Source organism: Xyrauchen texanus, chromosome 49, assembly GCF_025860055.1.
Source record: "Xyrauchen texanus isolate HMW12.3.18 chromosome 49, RBS_HiC_50CHRs, whole genome shotgun sequence".
Taxonomy (NCBI): Eukaryota; Metazoa; Chordata; class Actinopteri; order Cypriniformes; family Catostomidae; genus Xyrauchen; species Xyrauchen texanus.
Genome location: NC_068324.1, coordinates 1,331,844 through 1,354,769, shown reverse-complemented (window position 1 = coordinate 1,354,769; position 22,926 = coordinate 1,331,844). Strand labels below are relative to the sequence as shown.

The following is a 22,926-nucleotide window of genomic DNA, read 5'->3' as shown; positions in this document are numbered from 1 at the left end:
TACAGCTGGAACTCTGTGGAACCTTGGTTTGGCAATCTGTAATTATCTTTACCAGTTTAATTTGTAACTTCTGAAGTTCTTGGAGTGAATATGTTGTGACTAATCCATTGTGACGGTTCATACATTTTTTTTATACTTGAGAGAAGTGTTTCTTTTTTTTTTTGTCGAGCCGTTACGCAAATTCCACGAGACAGTTAGGCAAAAAACTTGCAATTAGTTATGAAGTGTTTTTTTGTTATTTATTCTGCTGTGATTTTCATGACGTTTGGTTCGGTTATTGGGTCCCAAACTTGCAATTTTTCGCCATAGTGCAGTGAACACTACCAAAATAATCTGGTTTACTACTGCGCTTTTCAGTGTCTGCCCCACTAATGAATCTATAGCAAAAAACCCACAACACTTTCCAGTGTAGTCCGATTCCCAATCTAACGAATGTCGACATCTCTCAATCTAATGAGAGACTACAGTGCAAAGCACTGTGTGTCCAGTGTAGTCCGCTGCTTTTGATTCTACAGCAAAACTTTTTGTTTCGAATTTAATGTTGAAATATGAAATTATCTTATTTTGCTAAAGGCTCTTGAAAAAACACATTACTCCTCAGAAGTACTCAGAATAATCCTTAAAGAGGGGGTCTGGGTATCTCCGCGAGTACTGACGCTGGCTACCACCCCTGGAGTTCGCTAGTTCGATTCCAGGGTGTGCTGAGTGACTCCAGCCGAGTCTCCTTAGCAACCAAATTGGCCCAGTTGCTAGGGAAGGTAGAGTCACATGGGGTAACCTCCTCGTGGTCACTATAATGTAGTTCTCGCTCTCAATGGGGCGTGAGGTGAGTTGTGCGTGGATGCCGCAGAGAATAGCGTGAAGCCTCCTTACGCGTTAAGTCTCCGCGGTAACGCGCTCAACAAGCCAGGTGATAAGATGCGCTGATTGACGATCTCAGACACGGAGGCAACTGAGATTCGTCCTCCGCCACCTGGACTGAGGCGAGTCACTGGCTTATGGTGCGTTCACATACAACGCGAAGAGAATTTTCGCCTCTCATTGCTCGCGCGAGTTTGACCGCTGGATTATAAATGTGTGTTGAAATTCGCTTTCACGTGAGTAACTTGAACCCACGAGTATTCCTGATACTAGATTGCTAGTGAATTCTAAAATGACGTGCTCTGGATTATTTTCAACGGCAGAATTAGAATATGAACTTTCTAATAAGTAGGGATGCACCGAAATAAAAATTCTGGGCTGAAACCCGAAAATCCAGGATGCACTTGGCCGAAAACCAAAATTTACTTTTTTTTTTTTACCTATTTAAAGAGCAACATGCAGGTTGAATTTATAACTGAATTAATACTTTATATTGTCTGCAGAGGTCTTTTAAAAACACATATGTAGAAATTACTAATGAAATCTCATTTGATGTAGAGATTTTGATGAAGATATGCTAGGCTCTGGAATACGCTTTTCCCGCTATAGCAACGCGTCATATGACGTAGGGCGAGGCAAATAAAAGAGCTCGTGGTCAGCTCTCTCATTGTTGGGTGTTGATGTAGTTAGAGCAGTAGTGAGAGACAGAAAGTTTTAGATCGAAGTTTTAGAGAAGCCATAATGGTAAATTATTGTGTTTGTGCTGGTTGCACAAATTCCAGCCTGTCAGGACATCGTGCCATCATTTTCTTCTAGGAAAAACAAGGCTTTTCGGTCTTGGGTGCGTTTTGTGCAGGTGAAGAGAGCAGACTTCACTGCCGCGTCTGTTACCACACACTCGGTCGCTTGTGGCGCACATTTCACTCTGGAGAATTATCGACCTGGAGATTTGTTGGAGTCTCGGATGGGATTTCAGAGTAAGACCACGTGAGGCTGATTACTGATGCTGTTCCTCGGTGCACTCGATGGAATCAAGTCCACCGTCAAAGTTTACACCAGATTTTGGCGCTGGCGGGACTGGAGGACAAAGTGCTAACGTTAGCAGACATTCTGTGCAACTAAAACGAGCACTTAGCAGAGTAAGTCTTTTAATTATTTTAACTCTTAATTTGTGTAATTTTGTAATAATAATAGTATAATATTTTTATATAATATATTTTTTATAATATTAAATATTTAATATTTATTTAGTATAATAATACAGAGAGAGGGAGAGAGACTGAGCTTTAGGACAGGTTGTCGTAATGTAATTGTCTGCCTTCTGAAATGAATTTAGTAGTTTGCACAATGCTATAGCTATTGGCAGGAAGCTAGCCCAACTCTCCCGTTTCCCCCGCATTTCAATTCAAACTGTTCTCCCGCCGCCCTCCCGTCTGATTTTGTATTCCCGTAGGCTAACGTTATGCTCTCCAATAAATTTCAAGGACCAAATTATGATAGGCCTGTGGGCCATCATAGGCATGTTCGTCCACACCGGAGAACTCGGTTTCTTCATTTGCATCCATTGTAACCTGAGCTTGAGCTTGACCAGACTCCCTCGGCCATCGTCACTTCCGGTTAGTGCTTTATAGACGCGGAAGTTATTTTATCACAATTTATCTCAAAATATCGTTAATGGCTAAATATATATTACTCCAGTTCAGAAAATCTAGTTGTTTTATCATCAACATACACTATGCTATATATTGGTGTCCAACCTGCATGTTTCTCTTTAAGAAAAAAAAAAGATTTTTTTTTTTTGTGTATAATTGTATTAATATTATACTTTTTCATTAATTTCATGAATTTAATGAATCTGAATTGAAAAACTACAAACCAATAAAATAAATCACACTTTTATTGAAAGTAACACACCAATATTGGACAAAAAATATATTAAAACATTATTAAATATTATTCTTCATTCAGTTCTGTAAAAATCTAATTTGACAGATTTTATTAACAATTATCCAAATAATGTAAAGTTTTAGAAAACTATTATATGCAAAACAAGAGTCAAGTAATGAACTTAGCTAGCATCTTTGAAAAAGTTTAAATATGCAACAGTAATTTTAATTAAAACAAAAGGCAGAACACAGAACGGCAGAGGGCCTCTATTCCACTAATCTATATATAACTATAATATATAATTATATAGATCAGTGCTCTATTCTGTTTATGTAAACGTATGTACACTTTAAGTGAACATGATTGTGCAAAACAGCAGTAATTGAACTAAACCCAACCTCAACTGTAAACGACAGATGTATCCTCGAGTGAAGAACAAGTGTAATGTAATTGCTATTCACATCATATTGGACCGCTTTCTATTTAAGTACAAGTGACAGGTTTCTCTTCAAGAACAAAAGTTGCTAAATGTTCTGACCGTCTCTCCTGTCTGAAAGCTCATCAAGAACATGAGATGCTGCATTGAACAGTCTCTCACTCTCTGTGCTGGTGCTTGGGCAGATAAATACCTGTGCGCAATCCGCGCAAGCAATGGAAAGCGGTCTTTGTTTATGCGACCGTAGTCAAGGGGATTGTCGCTTCTGGCAATGGGTAGTTCAGCTAGATACATCTCAAGTTGTGTTGTAGCAGCGCTAGGTGTGACACTTTCCTGAAGAATCTCTTGCTGTACTCTGTGTATATATATCTTGAAAGTTCTGCTGAACAAACACTGCAGATCGCAAATGTGATGTCCTTATCAGAAACTTGGAAGAATTTCCACACCGCTGACATGATCGGCCTTTGTTTGGTAGCGCCGTGATAAGGGCTCGATCCAGAGTGAAATCAGAGCACTGAGGGGCGGGGCGAGGAGGTATATATTTTCGGCCTTTTTTCTCTTTCGGCCGAAAATTTTCGGCGGCCGAAATTTCGGTGCATCCCTACTAATAAGTGTCACATAGCCTAGGCTATCACATATATAGTCGGTTGTTTTTTCGTTATTGATGTTTTCCTCAGTCTGCTTGTCCGATCAGTCACGTTCAATTCCCTTTCACTTGCCCCATCAAAAATCCACATGTCCCAGACAAGCAGAGAAACGTTTATGTCGAGCCCTGACTAGTTGAGATGGGGAGAAAAACCTCAGTGGATTGCAGTCGGTCTGTTGAGGTTCATAGCTGCGCGTTAGCCTGGGGTAGATGTCTGGTTGTGGTCATTTCCAGCCAGAAAAATCAGTCCAGTTTGTTTGAATGAGTTTATACTGTGAAATTAATTCCACCTTCTTGAAAGGAAGCAGAGATTCTCCAGGCCGCTCTAATTCAAGCCGAGCGTATCATGAGCCAGTTGCGTTCATGCCAATTGTGACTGATTGGGCTGAAGTGAACTGAGATGGACTGCACACACTTGCGGTCTCATGTGCATTTACTTGTTGTTTGTTTGCCTTTGCTTCAATTTGAATGTCATTTTGTGCCAGACAGCTTGGCGTGCACTTCCTTATGGAATCAGTGGATGCTCAGCCATCCGATAAAGCTTGTGTGGTGATCAGGCGATCTGAGATCCCGCTATCGTTCGTTCTGCGCAGACTGATCTTCCACCATCTGGATTAATGCAGGTTGCTCACCCTGAATGCTTGTACTTTTCAAGGCCTTGTCTTTTTTCTTTTTCCCACGCATGAAACACTATCTTGATTGTTATGCTGTCTGTAAGGGAGATTTCCCTCTCAGCTCTTTCTTGCGTCGAGCTTGAATTACTAAAAGCAGTACAAGGCTGTTCTTCTCGGAGCACACAAGCATTTCCCTGTACCCATACGCCCTCTTCCTCTGTTTTTGCTCTTTTTCTCCAGTAGTCTGTTTTCACGCATGGGTTGAAAAGTGAGAGCACCCTGGAGGTGTGCTGGCACCGATCCATCTTGGAGAAACTGGGGCGAAATATGTAGAAGTGTAGCTTAAATGCTGTAAGTAAATGCCTTGCATTATGCGGGCTGCAATTCCCATCTTTCCGGTTTAATGCAGTTCAGCTAGACTATTTTTACATTCTCAAACTCTGAAGTGATTAGGTCAGCAATGCACTCCAAAGAAGCATTCACGCTGACAGCGTTGGTGTTTTAAAGTGACAGAGAATTTATGCAGTGCGGCACAGTTGAGTACAGTTCAACCTGATGGCAATGTGGCCTTCCGTTTAGAGTTGGGTAAAAATATAAATTGGTGCTGTTTTTTTTACATCAGTAATTTCCTGACTGTACTTTGTGATCAGTTGAATGCCACTTTGGTGAATTAAAGTACCAATTTCCTTCCGAGCCAGCAATATCTGTAAATTATTCCAAACTTTTGGCCGCCATTGTATGTTAATTTGCAAAAACGTTTAATCTGTTTGCACTTCCTCTCTTCATTTTGCTTTAGTAGATTAGCTTGATAAATGGTAAATGGTCTGCACTTATATAGCGCCTTTTTAAGCCTTAACGGTATTCAAAGCGCTTTACGCTGCATCTCATTCACCCATTCACACACACATTTATACACCAATGGCGGCAGAGCTGCATGTAAGGTGTTAGTCTGCCATTGGGAGCAACTTGGGGTTCAGTGTCTTGCCCAAGGACACTTCAGCATGTGGAGTCATGTGGGCCGGGAATCAAACCGCCAACCCTGAGATTAGTGGCCGACCCGCTCTACCACCTGAACCACAGCCGCCCCGTCAAGCCATTGTTGTTTGATGTCTTTACATACATCAGTTTAGACCACTGTACCATATAGGCCTAATGGTTGGTAAATGGCGCGGTCTGGTCTCGTTGGAGAATTTCCGCTTTCAAAATACGTTCATGTCAATGGGAATCTGTGCGACTTCGTGAAACAAGCTTCTGGTGCCAGAACATTCCTTCACGGACTTTGCCTGGTGTTCAAGTTTAGCGAATTCGCCACATCGACCAATAGGAAGTTGTGCGGTGCTTCATACACGGCTACACTCTATATTCACTATAGACGAGGATATCACTTTAGTGGCGAGTTTCTTTTTAACTTCACTCTTCTAGAGTATAAAGTGGAGCGTTGAGAAGAGCCTGCTTGGCAATTTTAGTTTTTTGCTGTTTTCACACGTGCTCAACATACGCCCACGCCACCTTCGCCCGCAGAATTCCACCATGCAAAGGTAAATGCGACTTCGCCTTTAGAACATCAAGCTCATTCTTTGCTGATATTAGCTGTATTTTAGTGGTGATGGTGCAAATGTGTAGACACAGGTCTGCTTAGCTTTTCATTGCTTGTTTTAACTGCCCAGATGTTGCTCTATAAAATGGCTTTCAACTCAACACCCTGAAGCGATGGCATTCACGCCAATATTGGCAAATTGCTTTCATATGTAAGTAAAATGGACAGTATAACTGAAGTAGGGCTGCACGATTTGGATTAAAGTCATATTGTGATTTATTTTTACAAATATTGTGATTGCGATTTGACCTGCGATTATGATGGTAATATTTTCCACGTGTTCAACTGCAAAAAGGCTACTGGGGTTTTCACGCTTGAGCCCTCTTAAACCGTGAAACAGAGTCTTCATATCCAAATGTTACCGTCCACCGTGTACTTGTTTTCGTCCATTTTGTGACGGGATCTCAGCACACTAATCATCATCATCATTAGTTTTTGAAACAGTCAGCTTGAATATTTGGGATGCTCCAATCAGGATTATAACATCCGATACTGATCTCCAGTTCTCTTTTCATCTCATCAATCGATGCTGATCATTTCACTTTTATTATCAGCAGCTCAAACTTTCTGCTCAATGTCACTGTTAACTACATTTCCCTGTTGGTAAAACCAGTTGTTGCCTAGTTTTTACTGTCAAAATTAATGTTGGTTGGTTGAATAATTCAGTATACACAAAATATAAATGTTACTCTTTATTCTAGGCCTTAAAACTAGTAAGCTTATGCAAACTATTCTTTACTGTATATAAGATAGTCCTAAAGAATGAGGCTTAATGTCAAACTGAAGTAGAACTGATAACCCATTGGTGTAATTACATTTAATGTGAAATTGTTGGTTAGTTTGTCACTAATTAAATTATTTTTATTCCTTATTTTATTATATTTAATTTAGTAATGCATTATAGTATAGTACCTAAATATTAAATATAGATTTATTATATGTACGTTACTTCCTTTTAATTTTGTTGGATGTTGGTAATATTAGTTCCGCTTTCACTTGTTTCCGCAGGGAGTGTAATAAGGGCGACACGCTCTCTCGTGAGGTAAACAAATGACTAGCGATGTTTCTGGACTCTACAGGTGTTCCTGTTAATGCTGTTTGCTCAGCAATCACTTAAAGATGTTTGATTTACATCCCATCTTGTAATCTGCGTTGTTATTATTATGATAAAGCGTTTGGCGCAAGTAAGCAAACAGAACCGAACTATGAGCGGGAGTTGTGGAGCGCAGAACCGCTCTGAAAACACTGTAATAATGCGCTAACTTCATATATACAGGACATTGCAGCGCAAATACACTTTGAAGAGAGCAGAATATTTATTTAATTAAATCTCAGCCCTTTGCAATTTAATAATCGCACAAGGTCATATCGTCAGTTCGATTTTATTTCGATTAATTGTGCAGCCCTAAACTGAAGTATACCCAAATGAATCCGAATCGATTTGAAGCAAATCAGAAGGAATGATATAAAAGATTGCCGACACCCTTTGCAAAAATTAGAGACAGAATATCCAATTTATAATCAGATCTTTATCCAATTATACAAGTGTTCACGATATTTTTTTTCAACTGTTTGTTTCAACTGCTGGTCTTGATATGCAGCCCAATTCACTTGTTTCTTCCACATCATTAATCTTCCATATTTAGCTCTGTGTCTCTGCTGACATACTAAAAACATGCGATTGGTTGCTTGCGACAGCACACATGTGTTGTTGAGGTTACCACTCCTTGCATCCTTTCCAAGGCTTTCTCTTTCAGTTGTTAAGCAGATCACACGCTCATGCTCACGCTCCCACGTTCACAGCAATGCATGCACTTACATTTAGCACATAGTATTGGATAGTGTCTCCTGGATTGTTTACAGGTAAATAGATGTATGCTGCTTCTGTGCATGTATGGTTTTGTGAAAATGACTAACGTTAGAGCTGTTGCATTTCATTTTCTGCAGATTGACATTGTGGTTTCATCGAGTGCATGGAGCTTTCAGGCTGTTTCCTTAGCGTTTATTATTGCTTTGTTGTCTTGCTTGGCATGCACGCATCTTTCTGTTCTCGCTTTCTCCACAGGAATGGAGGAGTCTGCTGTTGCTAGGATGTGTCGCTCGATCCACTTAGCAACAGGTGATTTCTCTGAAAGGCTGTTGCTAAGGGCCGTCAAATGAGAGAAACTCCTTGCACTTGGCCCGCCTCCCTGTTTCCACAAGAGACCCTGTTTTGCCTTCCAGGCCTCGCATTCAACCACTTCAAATCATTGCATGTGATTGGCAACGAGTGCCATCCGTTAGGAGCCGATTCAATTGATTGTCTCATAACTTGGTAGATTGGTGGAGAAAACAAGGTATTAAAGGGTTACTAGTTTACCGACATTGTCATTGACTATAAAGTGTTTAAAAAAATCTGAATGCAATATTTAAAAATGGTAGACAGTCACGTACACGGCAATGAAATGTTAGCAATAAATAAAATATTATTTGTTAATAATTAATAATCTACTCTGCATAATTTAAGGAAAGAAAAATAATGGTTATTTTTGCATTATAAGCATTTACTTTAATACTTAAATTTGAAAACGTTATAAGTTTGGTTTTGATTCGGAACGCACACTCCTTACCGTGCAACGGCATTTTGCATAACCACGATAAAAACGGTAATCACCCTATATTTTTGGTTATATTGCCCAACTCTAATGGTCAATTTATCGCTGTAAAGCGTCAACTTTCAAAATGTATATACTGCTTACGTCAGTCTCGCCATGCGTTAGCAAATTGAACCCAAATAGTGGTGCACAACGCCTGTTTCCAAGGCTAATGTTAGGCTAATGCTAACGTGTTTACATGCGCATTCTTTTGGTTCTGTTTTTTCTCCATTTACACCGATTTCGCATTGCATGTAAACACCTTTACTGGTGGTCTTACGACTTACCTAATGTGCACAAGTGTTGTTTAGTACATGTTGTAGCGATCAGTGCATTGGTGTGAATGTAAACCTCTTCAGTGTGTTTGTTTCTACTGTTGTGAAGAGTCTCTGTGAGGTAGTTGAGGTGTGGTAACAAGGTTTCTGTGGTTGACACGGCTATAATTCTCAGACGGGCTATTTCTGCATACTGTGTTCCGTTCACTTGTCAGTTTGTCTTGATGTCAACCCCTCCTCTGTAGCCGTTGGAGGTTGCTACGTACTCGTAATAAGGAACCAGCTCAGCGTCAGTCGTTATGCAACCGAGAGAGCTAACCTCACAGAGTGGCTACTGCTGCCCTTCACTTTTAAACAAATGTAACAAGATCTCCACAGGAATACTGTTATGAAGAGATGTCAGGGAGAAAAATCTAGTATTTGTTTGTTTGATACTATGCTTACCTGAACATTTAAGGTGAGCCACATAGGACCGACTAGTCCATTAGTGAGTTTGACTAGCGAATTTATGGCTTGCTTAAGGTACTTATACATGACATTATAATGCTTAAATATTTTACCATATCAACGTTTGCTTCCTGGACATTGTCAAATTATTGAAAGGCCTGGAACAGACAAATACAGCACTGTAGGCAATTACATGCTGGACAAGCATATGTTTCCTACTAATATATATAATAAACATCCTTTCTGAATGTGGGTTATGAAAGTGAGCTCTTGTGTACTAGATCTAGATCTAGGCTTTTTATGTGAGATTTTGTTTTGTTTGTGCTTTTGTCATTTGAAGACGCTATTTTGGTTCACAAATGTTTCTCTTGCTCTCGTTTTGTTTCCCCGTGTGGTTTCTCTCTAACGCTTTTTGTGTTTTTGATGCTTTACAGTGGAAAGAAGGCTCTTTAAAGTTTTTCTCTTTGGAATCTGAAGAACTCCGCCACTGGAGACATAGCTGTCATGACTATACAATTAAGTGGAAAAAAGAGGCAGTGCTATATTGTTACGGGCATTTTGTTGTACTATACTGTAACTAGGGATGGGTCATGATGGTTGATGGTGAGGTACCTCAAGCTGTTTTTTTTAACACAAGAAATCAGCCTAAATATTGGGGGCTTCCGTAAATCGATTAGTCAACTACCCAATGACTAGTCAATTTTAAACTTCTTATAGTTTTGTACATCCTGAGCTCTAAAGACCAAAATATACTTTGGTTTTCCACATACTGGCACAGGTGGTGGCGTAGTGGTCTAAACCACATAACTGGTAATCAGAAGGTTGCTGGTTCGATCCCCACAGTCACCACCATTGTGTCCTTGAGTAAGGCACTTAACTCCGGGTTGCTCAGGATGGGGATCACCAAAATTACCTGCCATAAGCTTCCAGCCAGACTGTGATGCTCCTCACTAAATTATACTTTTATCAACTTGGTCAAAGGAGGGACAACACTCTCTTAAACTACACTGAAAATGAATTAACCACTAACAAAAACCTTCATCAGCAAAAAACAAATGGCAATACGTCGACGTGTATTTCCTCAGTTAATTCAGGATGACTTCAAGTGATTTAACACAAACTTATAATTCATACCACATAACCATTGACCCACAACACTTAATTAGTTTACAAATTTTAACCACTAAACAGTTCTAAACCTAAATAACTAATATTGGCATTCTATTCATTTATTTTCTGTTATACCGTCATTTTATGTACAGCTGCTTTGAAACAACGCCTGTTGTGAAAACCGCTATACAAATACATTTGACTTGGCTTGACTAACTTGAAATGATATTTGCTTCTTAGTACTTGTTTAAAAGTGCTTTCCTCCTTACTGCCCACAACATTCAGGCCAAGGGTTGGCACCTGGACGTACCAATTTAGCACCTCAAATGGGGTCAGCAGAGCAGCTTCCATAGGCCATTCAAACTCAAATTACAGACTGTTTTTGGTTTCCATGAATTAGATTTTCAGTCATCTCTGCTCTCTAATTACAGGCCAGGGCAGTTAGAGCCCCATTTGTTTTATGGCCTTAAAAGATATTAGCGGATTCAGACTATGTAGGACTTTTGCCAACTTAAGTGCAATGCAGACCGTTAAAGCAATACTGAAACTCTTGGAACCTGTCATGAATATGTCCCGGTTATATTTCACCATAAAGTCAGAGAAAAAATTATGTTTAACTAGAAGAAATGTGAGGGACCATTTTAGGACCACATATACTCCCAGTTCTCATTACCATAATAGGCGATTCTCACAAAACTTGTTTTACTCCAAAATCAAGAGTTACATTTAAAATTTAGTTTTGCATACCAAAACATGAGCCCTATTTTAGGGCCATTAAGATGGTTTACTGTGACATTGTTTTCATGACATGCACGTTACCCCCTCAACACCACAGTGATTGTCATTATGTTATTCTCGTTAGCACAATGGTCAAAAATTATCTAAAATTATAAGTTATTCATAGGCTACATCATAGTAGTACTCCCTTGTTACTGCCTTTCATTTTCGCTGATTTTAATTTAGAAAATTAGTGTCATCTTTTTTTATTCTAATACCGTACTGTAATTTTTTCTTTAGAATGAGAATTGTCATGAAAATGCCATAATAAAAAAAGTAAAAGAAATGGGCTTAATTTGATTTTCAGATTGTGTGTGTGTGTGTGTGTGTGTGTGTGTGTGTGTGTGTGTGTGTGTGTGTGTGTGTGTGTGTGTGTGTGAGATTTAAGTGATTCTTTGTTAGATAAAGTCTGATGGGAAAAAGCACTCACGGATGTCAGTGAACTGAATAAACAATAATGACCCTTTATCAGTGACGTGAGCAGATTAAATGCTTCGTCTAATTACGGTAATCATTTGGCCTTTTTAATCAGTTATCCGGTATTTGGCCAGCCTTGTCCTGAGGTTTAGGTGAGGGCTCCTGAATCTGACACCTCCTCATTGTGCGTTTAAAGAAAACAGGCCTCCTAGAAACAACATTGCATGATGGCCTTGTTTTGGCTGGCTGTGTGAAAGTGTTTTGGTTTTGGACGGTGGAATCCGTGGCTCTCTTTCTTCACTTGATATTTAGCCGTTGATTGGCTACTAGAGGTTGTTTTTTCAAGCACTGGAATGTACAGAGGTTTACACGCTCCCTCCCGTGTAGGCTCTGTGACGATTCTTTCATTCAGGATGTTAGGGTGACAAGAGGATGTGTGAAGTCTTCTAACTCCTCTTTCTTTCTTAACGGTTTGCCAAAATCTTTCTTGCAACCTCCAGCTTTAAACGTCCAGTGGACTGTTCTTTAAATAGCTCTGATTAGGACTGAAGTACCCTAAATATAATGTGACATTTGTTAAACTGTGTTGGCACCACAGGGGTTACACTGGAAGGTGTTGATTGATAGTAGGGCTGCGTAAAATCAATTAATCATGATCTTAATTTGAACAGTGCCGATATTGATTCTTTAAATCCCAACATTGACCTGTTATATCTGTTAAATAAATAGCAATTGGAGTGGTGGTGGTGTAGTGGTCTAAAGCACATAACTGGTAATCAGAATGTTGCTGGTTCGATCCCCACAGCCACCACCATTGTGTCCTTGAGTAAGACACTTAACTCCAGGTTGCTCCGGGGGGATTGTCCCTGTAATAAGTGCACTGTATAATACATTGGTAATCAGAAGGTTGCTGGTTCGATCCCCACAGTCACCACCATTGTGTCCTTGAGTAAGACACTTAACTCCAGGTTGCTCCGGGGGGATTGTCCCTGTAATAAGTGCTCTGTATAATACATTGGTACTCAGAAGGTTGCTGGTTCTATCCCCACAGTCACCACCATTGTGTCCTTGAGTAAGGCACTTAACTCCAGGTTGCTCCGGGGGGATTGTCCCTGTAATAAGGGCTCTGTAAGTCGCTTTGGATAAAAGCGTCTGCCAAATGCATAAATGTAAATGCAATTGAACATGAACATTCATATGTAAACAAAATGTGCATTTTAACTTAATATTTAACCAAATGTATCCGAATTGGAATTTAATCGTGAGTTTGTATATCAGAATCGAATCCAACAGAAAATCTGTATCGATACTCTGCTCTAATTGATCGTTGTGGACAGGCATTAGCTAGGTTTAGGTCCTGTCTCTCTGACCGCTACCAGTTGGGAACTGTCAGATCAAATTAAAGTATGGCGTGCCACAGGGATCAGTTTTAGGGCCTATGCTTTTCTCCCTGTGTAAGCTCCCCCTGGGAGACGTTATCAGGAACTATGGAATTAGTTTTCACTGTTATGACGACGATACCCAAATTTATATTTCTTTGAAACCCGACAACATTTCACCATTTTTCAAATTAACAAGAGTGTATAAATGATATCAAAAATTGGGTGGCTAGACATTTCTTTCTTCTCAATTCTGATAAAACAGAAGTAAAAGCAAGTGAAGTAATTACTTAAATACTGTGATTGGTGTCATCTACTGAAATTCTTGTGTTGCAACTCAAAGCTATATAATTTGTAATATATCTTATTGCTTTTGCCATTTCCTTATTGCTCTCAAATGGAGGTGTAAGCTGTTTGTTTGCTTCATAGAGTGAGAAAGTAATGGACTGGCTGGTGTTTTCAACCACAGTGAGTGTCTCAAAGGTGCTGCATATCTGCTTCGTCTTGTCTTGGCAAACACTCTTGGGGTTTTTCCTCGCAAACATATTGAAACATTTGAGCACACCCACCTTTGTGGTCATTTTGTTGTGGCTTGACATTACTTGCTCGCTGAGCACGAGGCATCTGTTATTTCCATCAGTGTGTAGTTCACAGTTGTGGTGGAAATGCAGTTCAAGTGTCTGTAGTTAATGTGTGACACTAGTTTAACAGATGTGATTCTCCTCAGCTGGGGGGGGCCAAGGCCACATTTTTATTTTAGAGACACGTGACCTGACCAACTTCCCAGACCTGGACCAAATCCAGCCCCTCAGAGTGGTTCTGTTGGGTCCTCAAGAACTCCAAGATGTAAGATCTCCCAGGCATCAGGAACAGTCCTGAACTGGTACCGCTTCACCCTGGAACACAATCCAGTGGAGTCGTAACTCTTAATTTGGACTGCCCTACCAAATCCTGAGTATATTGTACCACAGCCCCAGAGATTTCCACTTGGACTTCCCAGACTTCTTCATTTCCTTCTCTTCCTTGAAAGGTTTGTGGGAGATCATTTGCACAGCTGAAATGCTTTCCACAGGGGCACAGTGCAGGTTTTGACGTTGTTTGATGCTTTCCAGATCTGAGAAACTGCAGAATCCCCAACCCCCAGCCAATTTTCATTGGCAAGGAAAGGGTTCCTTAACTGCAACACCAGAGAGTTCTTTTACAAGCATCCTCTCAGGTGTCACTCTCGCTTGGGTTGTCGGTAGACGTTGAACTGTTCTGAAGAGTGGTGCGTTCCAAGGCATATAATGTTTCTGTCCTGTAGAGGTATTTCTTTCAAGCTATTGCACTTGATAAAAAAAAAGCCTGTCGTCAACCCAGATTATGATGTCCTTTTGAGATGATTTAAAAGATAGTTTCAGAAATAGGACATCTCGGGAAGAAAGCATGCAAGATTTATTTTTTTAACCCCAGAATAGGGCTTAAGGGTGTCCAAGGCTAGTGTACACTGAAAACTAGCTGAGAACCGCTAATGGTGTGCTCCAGACCACAAATGAGGAACTTGTGGAAGCAAACTTTGTTTTTGTTGAACGTAGCTGTCTTTCCCAAGGTTCCTTAGAGGAACTTTATTTATTTTTTTTGTATTTTGTTTTTTTTTTCACGCAACCCATTACACCTCACGCTGTATAGAGGCTGTTTGGTAGTATGTGTTTCTCTCTCTCTCTCTCTCTCTCTCTCTCTCTCTCTGAGCTCTTTTGTGTATGGTTAACATTTGGTGGTCTCACTGTGCAGTTATATGGGCTGGTTTATAGCGTGGGAGATTATAGCGTGGGAGACATCTAATTTTGTGTTTGATTATGTTACTACAATCATATATTTATATTCCTGTTTCCTTTTCTCATGATATTAGATCAACTTTTTAGTTATTCACTTGTGAATTCATATATTTTCCCTTCAGGTCAATTCCTGAAGAAACAGGCACTCTGAAACTAGTGTTTCTTGCTTCTACTGTATGATGCGCCTCAAGGCCAATTATAACTTTTGCTGTGAACCTACACCATAGGCTATGTGAAGCTAATGCGGTTACGGCATAGCCAATGCGTGATGCGCACCTCTCCAAAAATATAACTACATGTCATGGCTACAAAGACCCAGTCTACTTTGTAACCAGACACCCTTAACCAGAAGGAAAATAAAGATATCTTGGGTAGCTTCACATTTTCTCAAATTATGTTAAGATCTATGAAATTACATTGTATTTGGGCTCGTTTTAATCTGGAGCATCTGCTGTTTTTATATTGTAGGATTCATTGGGGGCTGCTGTGACTCAGTTGGTAGAGCGGGTCGGCCACTAATCGCAGGATTGATGGTTCGAATCTTGGGGTTCAGTGTCTTGCCCAAGGACACACGACTCCACGTGCCGAAGTGTCCTTGGGCAAGACACTGAACCCCAAGTTGCTCCCAATGGCAGGCTAGCACCTTACATAGCAGCTCTGCCGCCACTTGGTGTATGTGTAAATGAGTCACAGTGTAAAGCGCTTTGAGCACCATTAAGGTTAAAAAGGCGCTATATAAGTGCAGACCATAAGGTAGCAAGCGAAAATGCAACTAAAAGCCACATCTGTTTACATCTTATAATCTCTACTTTTACTCTAGATATATTTTGTCTGTAAATGAATCGATATGCTTATAGTATTCTACTCGAGACCTGTCCGATCTGTACAATGTATGGTGTACAGTAAATCATATTTCACAAGTTATGAAAACGAAACTCTTCTAATTTGTCTGCAAATTAAAAAGCACTTTAAGAGTGGATCATTTTGCCTATATGCATCGTTAAGTCCAGCTTCCAAGCTTTAATTATTAATTTTATGATTTCAAATCATGTTTATTTGTATAGTGCTTTAAACAGCTTTTCAGAAAATCATATTGTAATGTCTGTATTATAATAAATGTCATTGCATCCCCATTGAACTGCATCATTGAAAAATAGTAGTGAAATTTATGTCTTAATGTTCTTGCCTTTTATGTCCCCAGTAAGCAAGCCAAAGGCAACTGTAGCAAGGATCAAAAACTCTGAAAGATGTAGGTTGATAGAGAGAAGAAAAAGAAAACTATGCTGCTAGTTTTACTGCCAAGTGACCCCCAACTGCCAAGAGCTCTGCGGCAGTTTTATTCATATATTTCACAAGGATTGACCATGACAGATGACCTTACGTGCCCATTTAATAGGCCTCGGGTATTGAGGCTGCTCATAATGGTGTATGCGTAAACACGACTTAAAGACTGTGCTAAATGGGCAGGTGTTTGAATGTGACACCCTTAGCCTAATCATCCCGTAATCCCGTCTGAAGCCATATGTTCAGTTTCTTATTGCCAGCACAAGTGAACAGCAAAGTAAAGCCATTGGAGAGCATCCAACTGAAAGGGAGCCAGTGAGGATAAGATGAACTAAGCTTGTGATACTCTGTGTCGAATGGAAACTCTCTGAACTTGTGCGAGCAACACTCATAGTGGTAGTTCACCCAAATATTTCCAGTGAACCATCCCTTTAATGGCCACCCCCTATTCTTGATACTCTGGCCATAAAAAAGCCACTGCAGATTGCCGCACTATGTTCTCGTCCAGTGAAATTCACTTGATCCTGCAGCTGCAGCAAAACACTTCTCCTTTTACGTAAAAGCATGTGCGGTCCTTCAGTGACGGGCAAGACGGGATGGCTAACAGGGAACTGGAATTAGAGTGCGTGACTCCAGTTCCCTCAAACACTGTGGTCTTAAATAAGTCTGTAAATTCAGAGCACCCGCTGGGGAAGGGAGGGACATGGTGAATGATGTACAAGGAGGATGTGGTGTTTTCTGTAATGCAGTTATGAGTTGGTGTTCAGTTTGTGATATTACTAAAATCTCACATCGTGGGTTGAGGAACTTTATATCACAGCCTGCCTACTTTTGCTGGCCAAAAATAAGATGGTTTATATTGTATTAACATGTTAAATACCTTAAGCAGACCTGTTCTCTCGAGCCACATTGTCATTTACAAACGACAGACAATAGACCGGAGTCGCACCAAGGTTGTGGGTTTGTGGATTTCTGACCATCTTTTTCCATCAGATTTTCACATATTTCGATTTGTGCGACTAGTCTGTGTGCGTCCTGCCAACCGGATGTGCTGTTTTCCATTCAGAACTAAAGGTGTGAAGTGAGACATATCAACAGCTTTTTCCCTGAAGTAATTTTTTTATTTTATTAGTCACCAATTTGTAACGCCCAATTCCCAATGTGCTCCAAGTCCTCGTGGTGTCGTAGTAAATTGTCTGCACTTATATAGCGCCTTTTTAACCTTAACGGTATTCAAAGCGATTTACACTGCGACACATTCACACATTCACACACACCAATGGCGGTAGAGCTACCGTGCAAGGTGCTAGCCTGCCATTGGGAGCAACTTGGGGTTCAGTGTCTTGCCCAAGGACACTTCGGCATGTGGCCAGAATTCGAACCACCAATCCTGCAATTAGTGGCCGACCCGCTCTACCAACCGAGCCACAGCCGCCCCCAATTTTAGTTTTCTCCCCTTTTGTCACCAATTTGTAACGGCCAATTCCCAATGCGCTCCAAGTCGTCCTGGTGGCGTAGTGACTCGCCTCAATCCGGGTGGTGGAGGACGAATCTCAGTTGCCCCCACGTCTGAGACAGTCAATCCGCGCATCTCATCACGTGGCTTGTTGAGCGAGTTACCGCGGAGACGTAGTGCATGTGGAGGCTTCACGCTATTCTCCGCGGCATCCACGCACAACTCGTCACGCCCCACCGAGAGCGAGAACCCCATTATAGCGACCACAAGGAGGTTACCCCATGTGACTCTACCCTCCCTAGCAACCAGGCCAATTTGGTTGCTTAGGAGACCTGACTGGAGTCACTCAGCACGCCCGGGATTCAAACTCGCGACTCTTGTGGTGGTAATAAGCGCCAATACTCGCCGAAGCTACCCAGACCCCCTTCCCTAACTTTATCCTAAACACCTACTACTTCGGCAGATTTGACGGTTATTAATGTATAAGTCAGAAATTATCGTTTACATTACTTAATCAAATCTATGAATTGGTACTCCCTAATTATTATCATTACAATTGTTGTTATTATTATCAGTTGTCATAACAACAACAATAACAGTAAAAATACTGAGTGAATATTAATAGTGAATTTAAGTCCTTCGTCGTCTCCAGTACGCTAGCTGAACCCATTGATTTTCAAATTAACTAAACACGAAGCCACATGCCAACGAAGAAATGGACTAATTAATACGGAGTAGTTTAAGGTCCATTTTGAACATGAATTTGCCATTGATGGCACATTTATCTCCACTCTAGATTGAATTCTTTGTCACCCAGCAAAAAGCCCATAATTAGATTATCAAATTGGCTCATGCTTGAAGTGCTGAATTTGCAGCAACATTTGTAAAACCAAATGGCTTTTGTGTCAGTGGGGCTGAACAGCTGTGGCAGTTATTACCTCACGGCTTATTCTGAATCTCTACGCTTAAGCATCGTTGGTTGTAATGAGTAATAATCACAGAGCGCGCTAATGGTTCTTGGCATTAAGGTTAAGTAAGCCGGGCACCCGTACACAAGACGGTGCTGTGTGCAGATATTTCACCCTGGCCAGTTTTGTAAATGCACGTGGCGGTTCGACGTTGAGCCTATATTATAGCTGCCTGTTTGCTTCACTTTAACTGCATTACTATGCAAGATGTCGTTTATTTGAATCAGTGAATTTGCAGCATTCTCTGATGCTCTGTAGGTGCTCTAAGTCTTGTTTGTGGCGTGTTGTAACCGAGAGAACTTTGGGAGTATTTAAATATACTGTACTTGGCAAAGAAAGATGCAAATGTACCATGCAAATGTAATGCAATGAAATCATTCTGGATGTGGGAGTCCTTGAAGCACAGTTTTTGGTGATGCTTTCAATTGCTGACTGAACGTTTTCTGAAATCTCTCTACAGATGGAGTCTCCGGTGTCTACGCCGGCACCGCCACCCCTCCACCTACACGCACCTGTCGGCAACAGCGACATCTCCTCCTCGTGCGAGCAGATCATGGTACGCACGCGCTCGGTGGCCGTCAACACCTCTGATGTGGCTCTTGCCACTGAGCCGGAGTGTCTGGGACCCTGTGAACCCGGAACCAGTGTCAACCTGGAGGGCATCGTCTGGCAGGAGACGGAGGACGGTAAGAGTCGGAGCCAAATGAATGTCATTCACAGTCGCTGTTTTATTTAACATTTAAGTCATATCAGTGAAAATGGAAAAGGAGGGAGGACTTGAAATGATTTGTTGTGGTAATCGACATTATGCCACAACTTGTATTGAACCCGGAATATTCTTTTAAGAACAGCTATTGGGAACATCGCATGAATATCGCGATCATTTATATACGTCTGTATTTTTACCTAGTGTAAACGATGCTTAATCAAATCATTAGTTTAGTCCTTGAAATGTAACCGATGTTGCCTTCAAATCCTTGAGTTGTTTTGCTCTGTGCCCAGGACAGTTTATCCCAACATTCGTTTAGCTGGTGGTTTGTACTTGTCATGCATCAAGACAACTGCACAGTTAGGACTCTTTCACACTTTTACGGTATTTGCTTTGTTGACAAAGGCATGTTGCTCCCTGTACACCGTTTCATGCTCTACTTCAGGGGTTTAGTGGCTGTCTTGCACTAAACGTTTATAGTGATTGACTGTAATGTTGCCGTTTGCCTATTACACCATCCTTTTTCTCCCTTTAAACTGCGTTTTTCATCCAAGACCTCTAGGGGGCTCGACATTCGTATGCATCTCTGCCAAACAGCGAGATATAAGCATGATGAGTGGCTCGTTGTAGCTGTAAGCCATTTGTGTCTATTTGAGCTGCGCAACAACAAACTAAATCCAGTGGTTTTCTTTTGAAATTGGTGAGCTTTAAAGACCCGCCATTGACCCGCCAATTAACCTGACGGCAAGCTCGGTACTGTGTATTGTAACACGAGCAAGTCAAACTCAGTTATTTGCAGAATCACTCTTGCCTGATATTTTAAGGCAGTTAAGTGTTGAACACTCATGTTCGCCCACACGTACCATCAGCTCCATTAGCTATTGTGTACCGAATCACATCTCGCGCCACTAACATACAGCGGCACCGGCAAGGCTGAAACATGCTAGTTCACACCACATCAGACACTTCCTGTCTTCCTCTGTTGCTACATAAGTGCACTCCAATCACCCGAGAATACCCTGCGAAGTGGAGTTAATGGGGTATGTTTAGCCCTCTCAAGAAAGATTCCTGATTATAGGGAGTGTATATGTTCAGTCTGAAGCTGCATAGGGAACAAGTGTGCATCTATATAGTTGACTTCACAGGAAGTGGACTGGGGCATTTACACATCCATTATGGCGCACCACCTTGGCATGTTTAGTTAAAACAAACACGTTGACCAGATGTTTCAGGAGTGTGTATTAAACAGTTGGGTGAGTGTACAGAGATAAGTGAATGTTGCAATGCATTATCACGACAATGGGTGACATAACAGTTAAGAAAACATATTGTACATAAACCAAATCACATTTATTTACATTTAAATTGGCTTTTCTATATGATTTTATAGAGCTTATAGGTATTTCGTTTTTATTCAAACAACACTTAAACTTTCAATATTAAACCTTGTGTTGTGCTCTGGTCATTTTGACCCGGACAACTTTTTTTATTTTTTTTGTTTTATTTTTTTATTTTTTACTTAATCCAATTGGGATCATGTTCATTGACCTCATTCACATATGGTATCTGAAAACACACACTTGTTGTGTTCTCGGTCAAAAATGACCGGCCATTGGAAATGAATGGATTAGACGACAAAATACAGAAATATTAAGCGTTCAGGAGCATCACAATCCTTTACATGAACACATATGTGGATGTGTGTTTGCACACACAAAGTCTTTAGACATGTACTCACACACACTCACACACATATACACACACACATTGTGTGTCGAGCGCCCTCTTGCACATAGTCTTTCCATGTTCACTCTTTGAGAGATATTTCATGATCATCATATTTTGTCGCGTTTGGGCTCGTTTGAATCGGGATATTCTGCTGTAAGTTACCATATATCATTATTTATGTTATATGCATGTTTTGGAAAGTAATAAGGAAAAACTTGACAAAAAGACACTCCTGTTTATTATATTTTTGTGCGTCGGTGGGAATTTCATACACTAATACTCACTGCTCTTTGACCTCTGAGTGAAACACATTTACTGATTGCATTCTACATTGAGCCCTTTCCAACGATATATAACACACGGATATCTCATCTTTATGCTTTTAACAACTCTGAATATAATTGTTGTGATATCAAATTGGCAAATGATGAGAATAAAACGTTCTGATTTGTCAGCGAATTAAACAACATTATTTAAGAATAGGTTCATCTATGCATTATAAAGTCCAGATTCAGAGCTTTAAAGAGCAACATGCAGGTTGAATTTATAAGTGAATTAATACTTTATATTGTCTGCAGAGGTCTTTTAAAAACACATATGTAGAAATTACTAATGAAATCTCATTTGATGTAGAGATTTTGATGAAGATATGCTAGGCTCTGGAATACGCTTTTCCCGCTATAGCAACGCGTCATATGACGTAGGGCGAGGCAAATAAAAGAGCTCGTGGTCAGCTCTCTCATTGTTGGGTGTTGATGTAGTTAGAGCAGTAGTGAGAGACAGAAAGTTTTAGATCGAGTTTTAGAGAAGCCATAATGGTAAATTATTGTGTTTGTGCTGGTTGCACGAATTCCAGCCTGTCAGGACATCGTGTCCATCATTTTCCTTCTAGAAAAAACAAGGCTTTTCGGTCTTGGGTGCGTTTTGTGCAGGTGAAGAGAGCAGACTTCACTGCCGCGTCTGTTACCACACACTCGGTCGTTTGTGGCGCACATTTCACTCCGGAGAATTATCGACCTGGAGATTTGTTGGAGTCTCGGATGGGATTTCGGAGTAAGGCCACGTGAGGCTGATTACTGATGCTGTTCCCTCGGTGCACTCGATGGAATCAAGTCCACCGTCAAAGTGTACACCGGATTTTGGCGCGGGCGGGACTGGAGGACCAAGTGCTAACGTTAGCAGACATTCTGTGCAACGAAAACGAGCACTTAGCAGAGTAAGTCTTTTAATTATTTTAACTCTTAATTTGTGTAATTTCGTAATAATAATAGTATAATATTTTTATATAATATATTTTTTATAATATTAAATATTTAATATTTATTTAGTATAATAATACAGAGAGAGGGAGAGAGACTGAGCTTTAGGACAGGTTGTCGTAATGTAATTGTCTGCCTTCTGAAATGAATTTAGTAGTTTGCACAATGCTATAGCTATTGGCAGGAAGCTAGCCCAACTTTTCCGTTTCCCCCGCATTTCAATTCAAACTGTTCTCCCGCCGCCCTCCCATCTGATTTTGTATCCCCGTAGGCTAACGTTATGCTCTCGTTAAAAGTCATAATTATTAAAAAAGAAGTTGATAAGATGTAATGCAATATCTTGTTATAATATATGCAATATGAGAGATTTATAAACAATCTTAGTGGGCCGGTCATTTTTGACCCGGGAACCCAAAATGTGTCGGCGCAAACAAAAACAACACAAGGGTTAAACTATGAAAATCCATTATAAAAATTATGTATTATGACATGTTTAAAATTGATAATCTAAATGAAGAGTGAAATAAACAAACCATTTCAATATTTACAGTGTGAAAACAAAACAAAGAAACATCAAGAGAAATATCACCTTTATTGAGCGTCGTTTCCAATCAAGCTCTCGTTTTGAC

The 22,926-nt window shown here is 40.4% G+C and overlaps 1 protein-coding gene across 2 annotated transcripts in view; it reads left to right on the top strand.

Moving 5' to 3' along the window:
• Positions 1 to 22,926, top strand: part of LOC127640123 (zinc finger protein 609-like) — a 110,901-nt gene that overhangs the window by 62,512 nt on the left and 25,463 nt on the right. For both annotated transcript variants that reach the window (XM_052122527.1, XM_052122528.1), the window contains one exon: positions 19,062 to 19,287. In XM_052122527.1, coding sequence (XP_051978487.1) covers positions 19,062 to 19,287 — 226 coding nt within the window. The remainder of the gene's footprint in view (positions 1 to 19,061; positions 19,288 to 22,926) is intronic.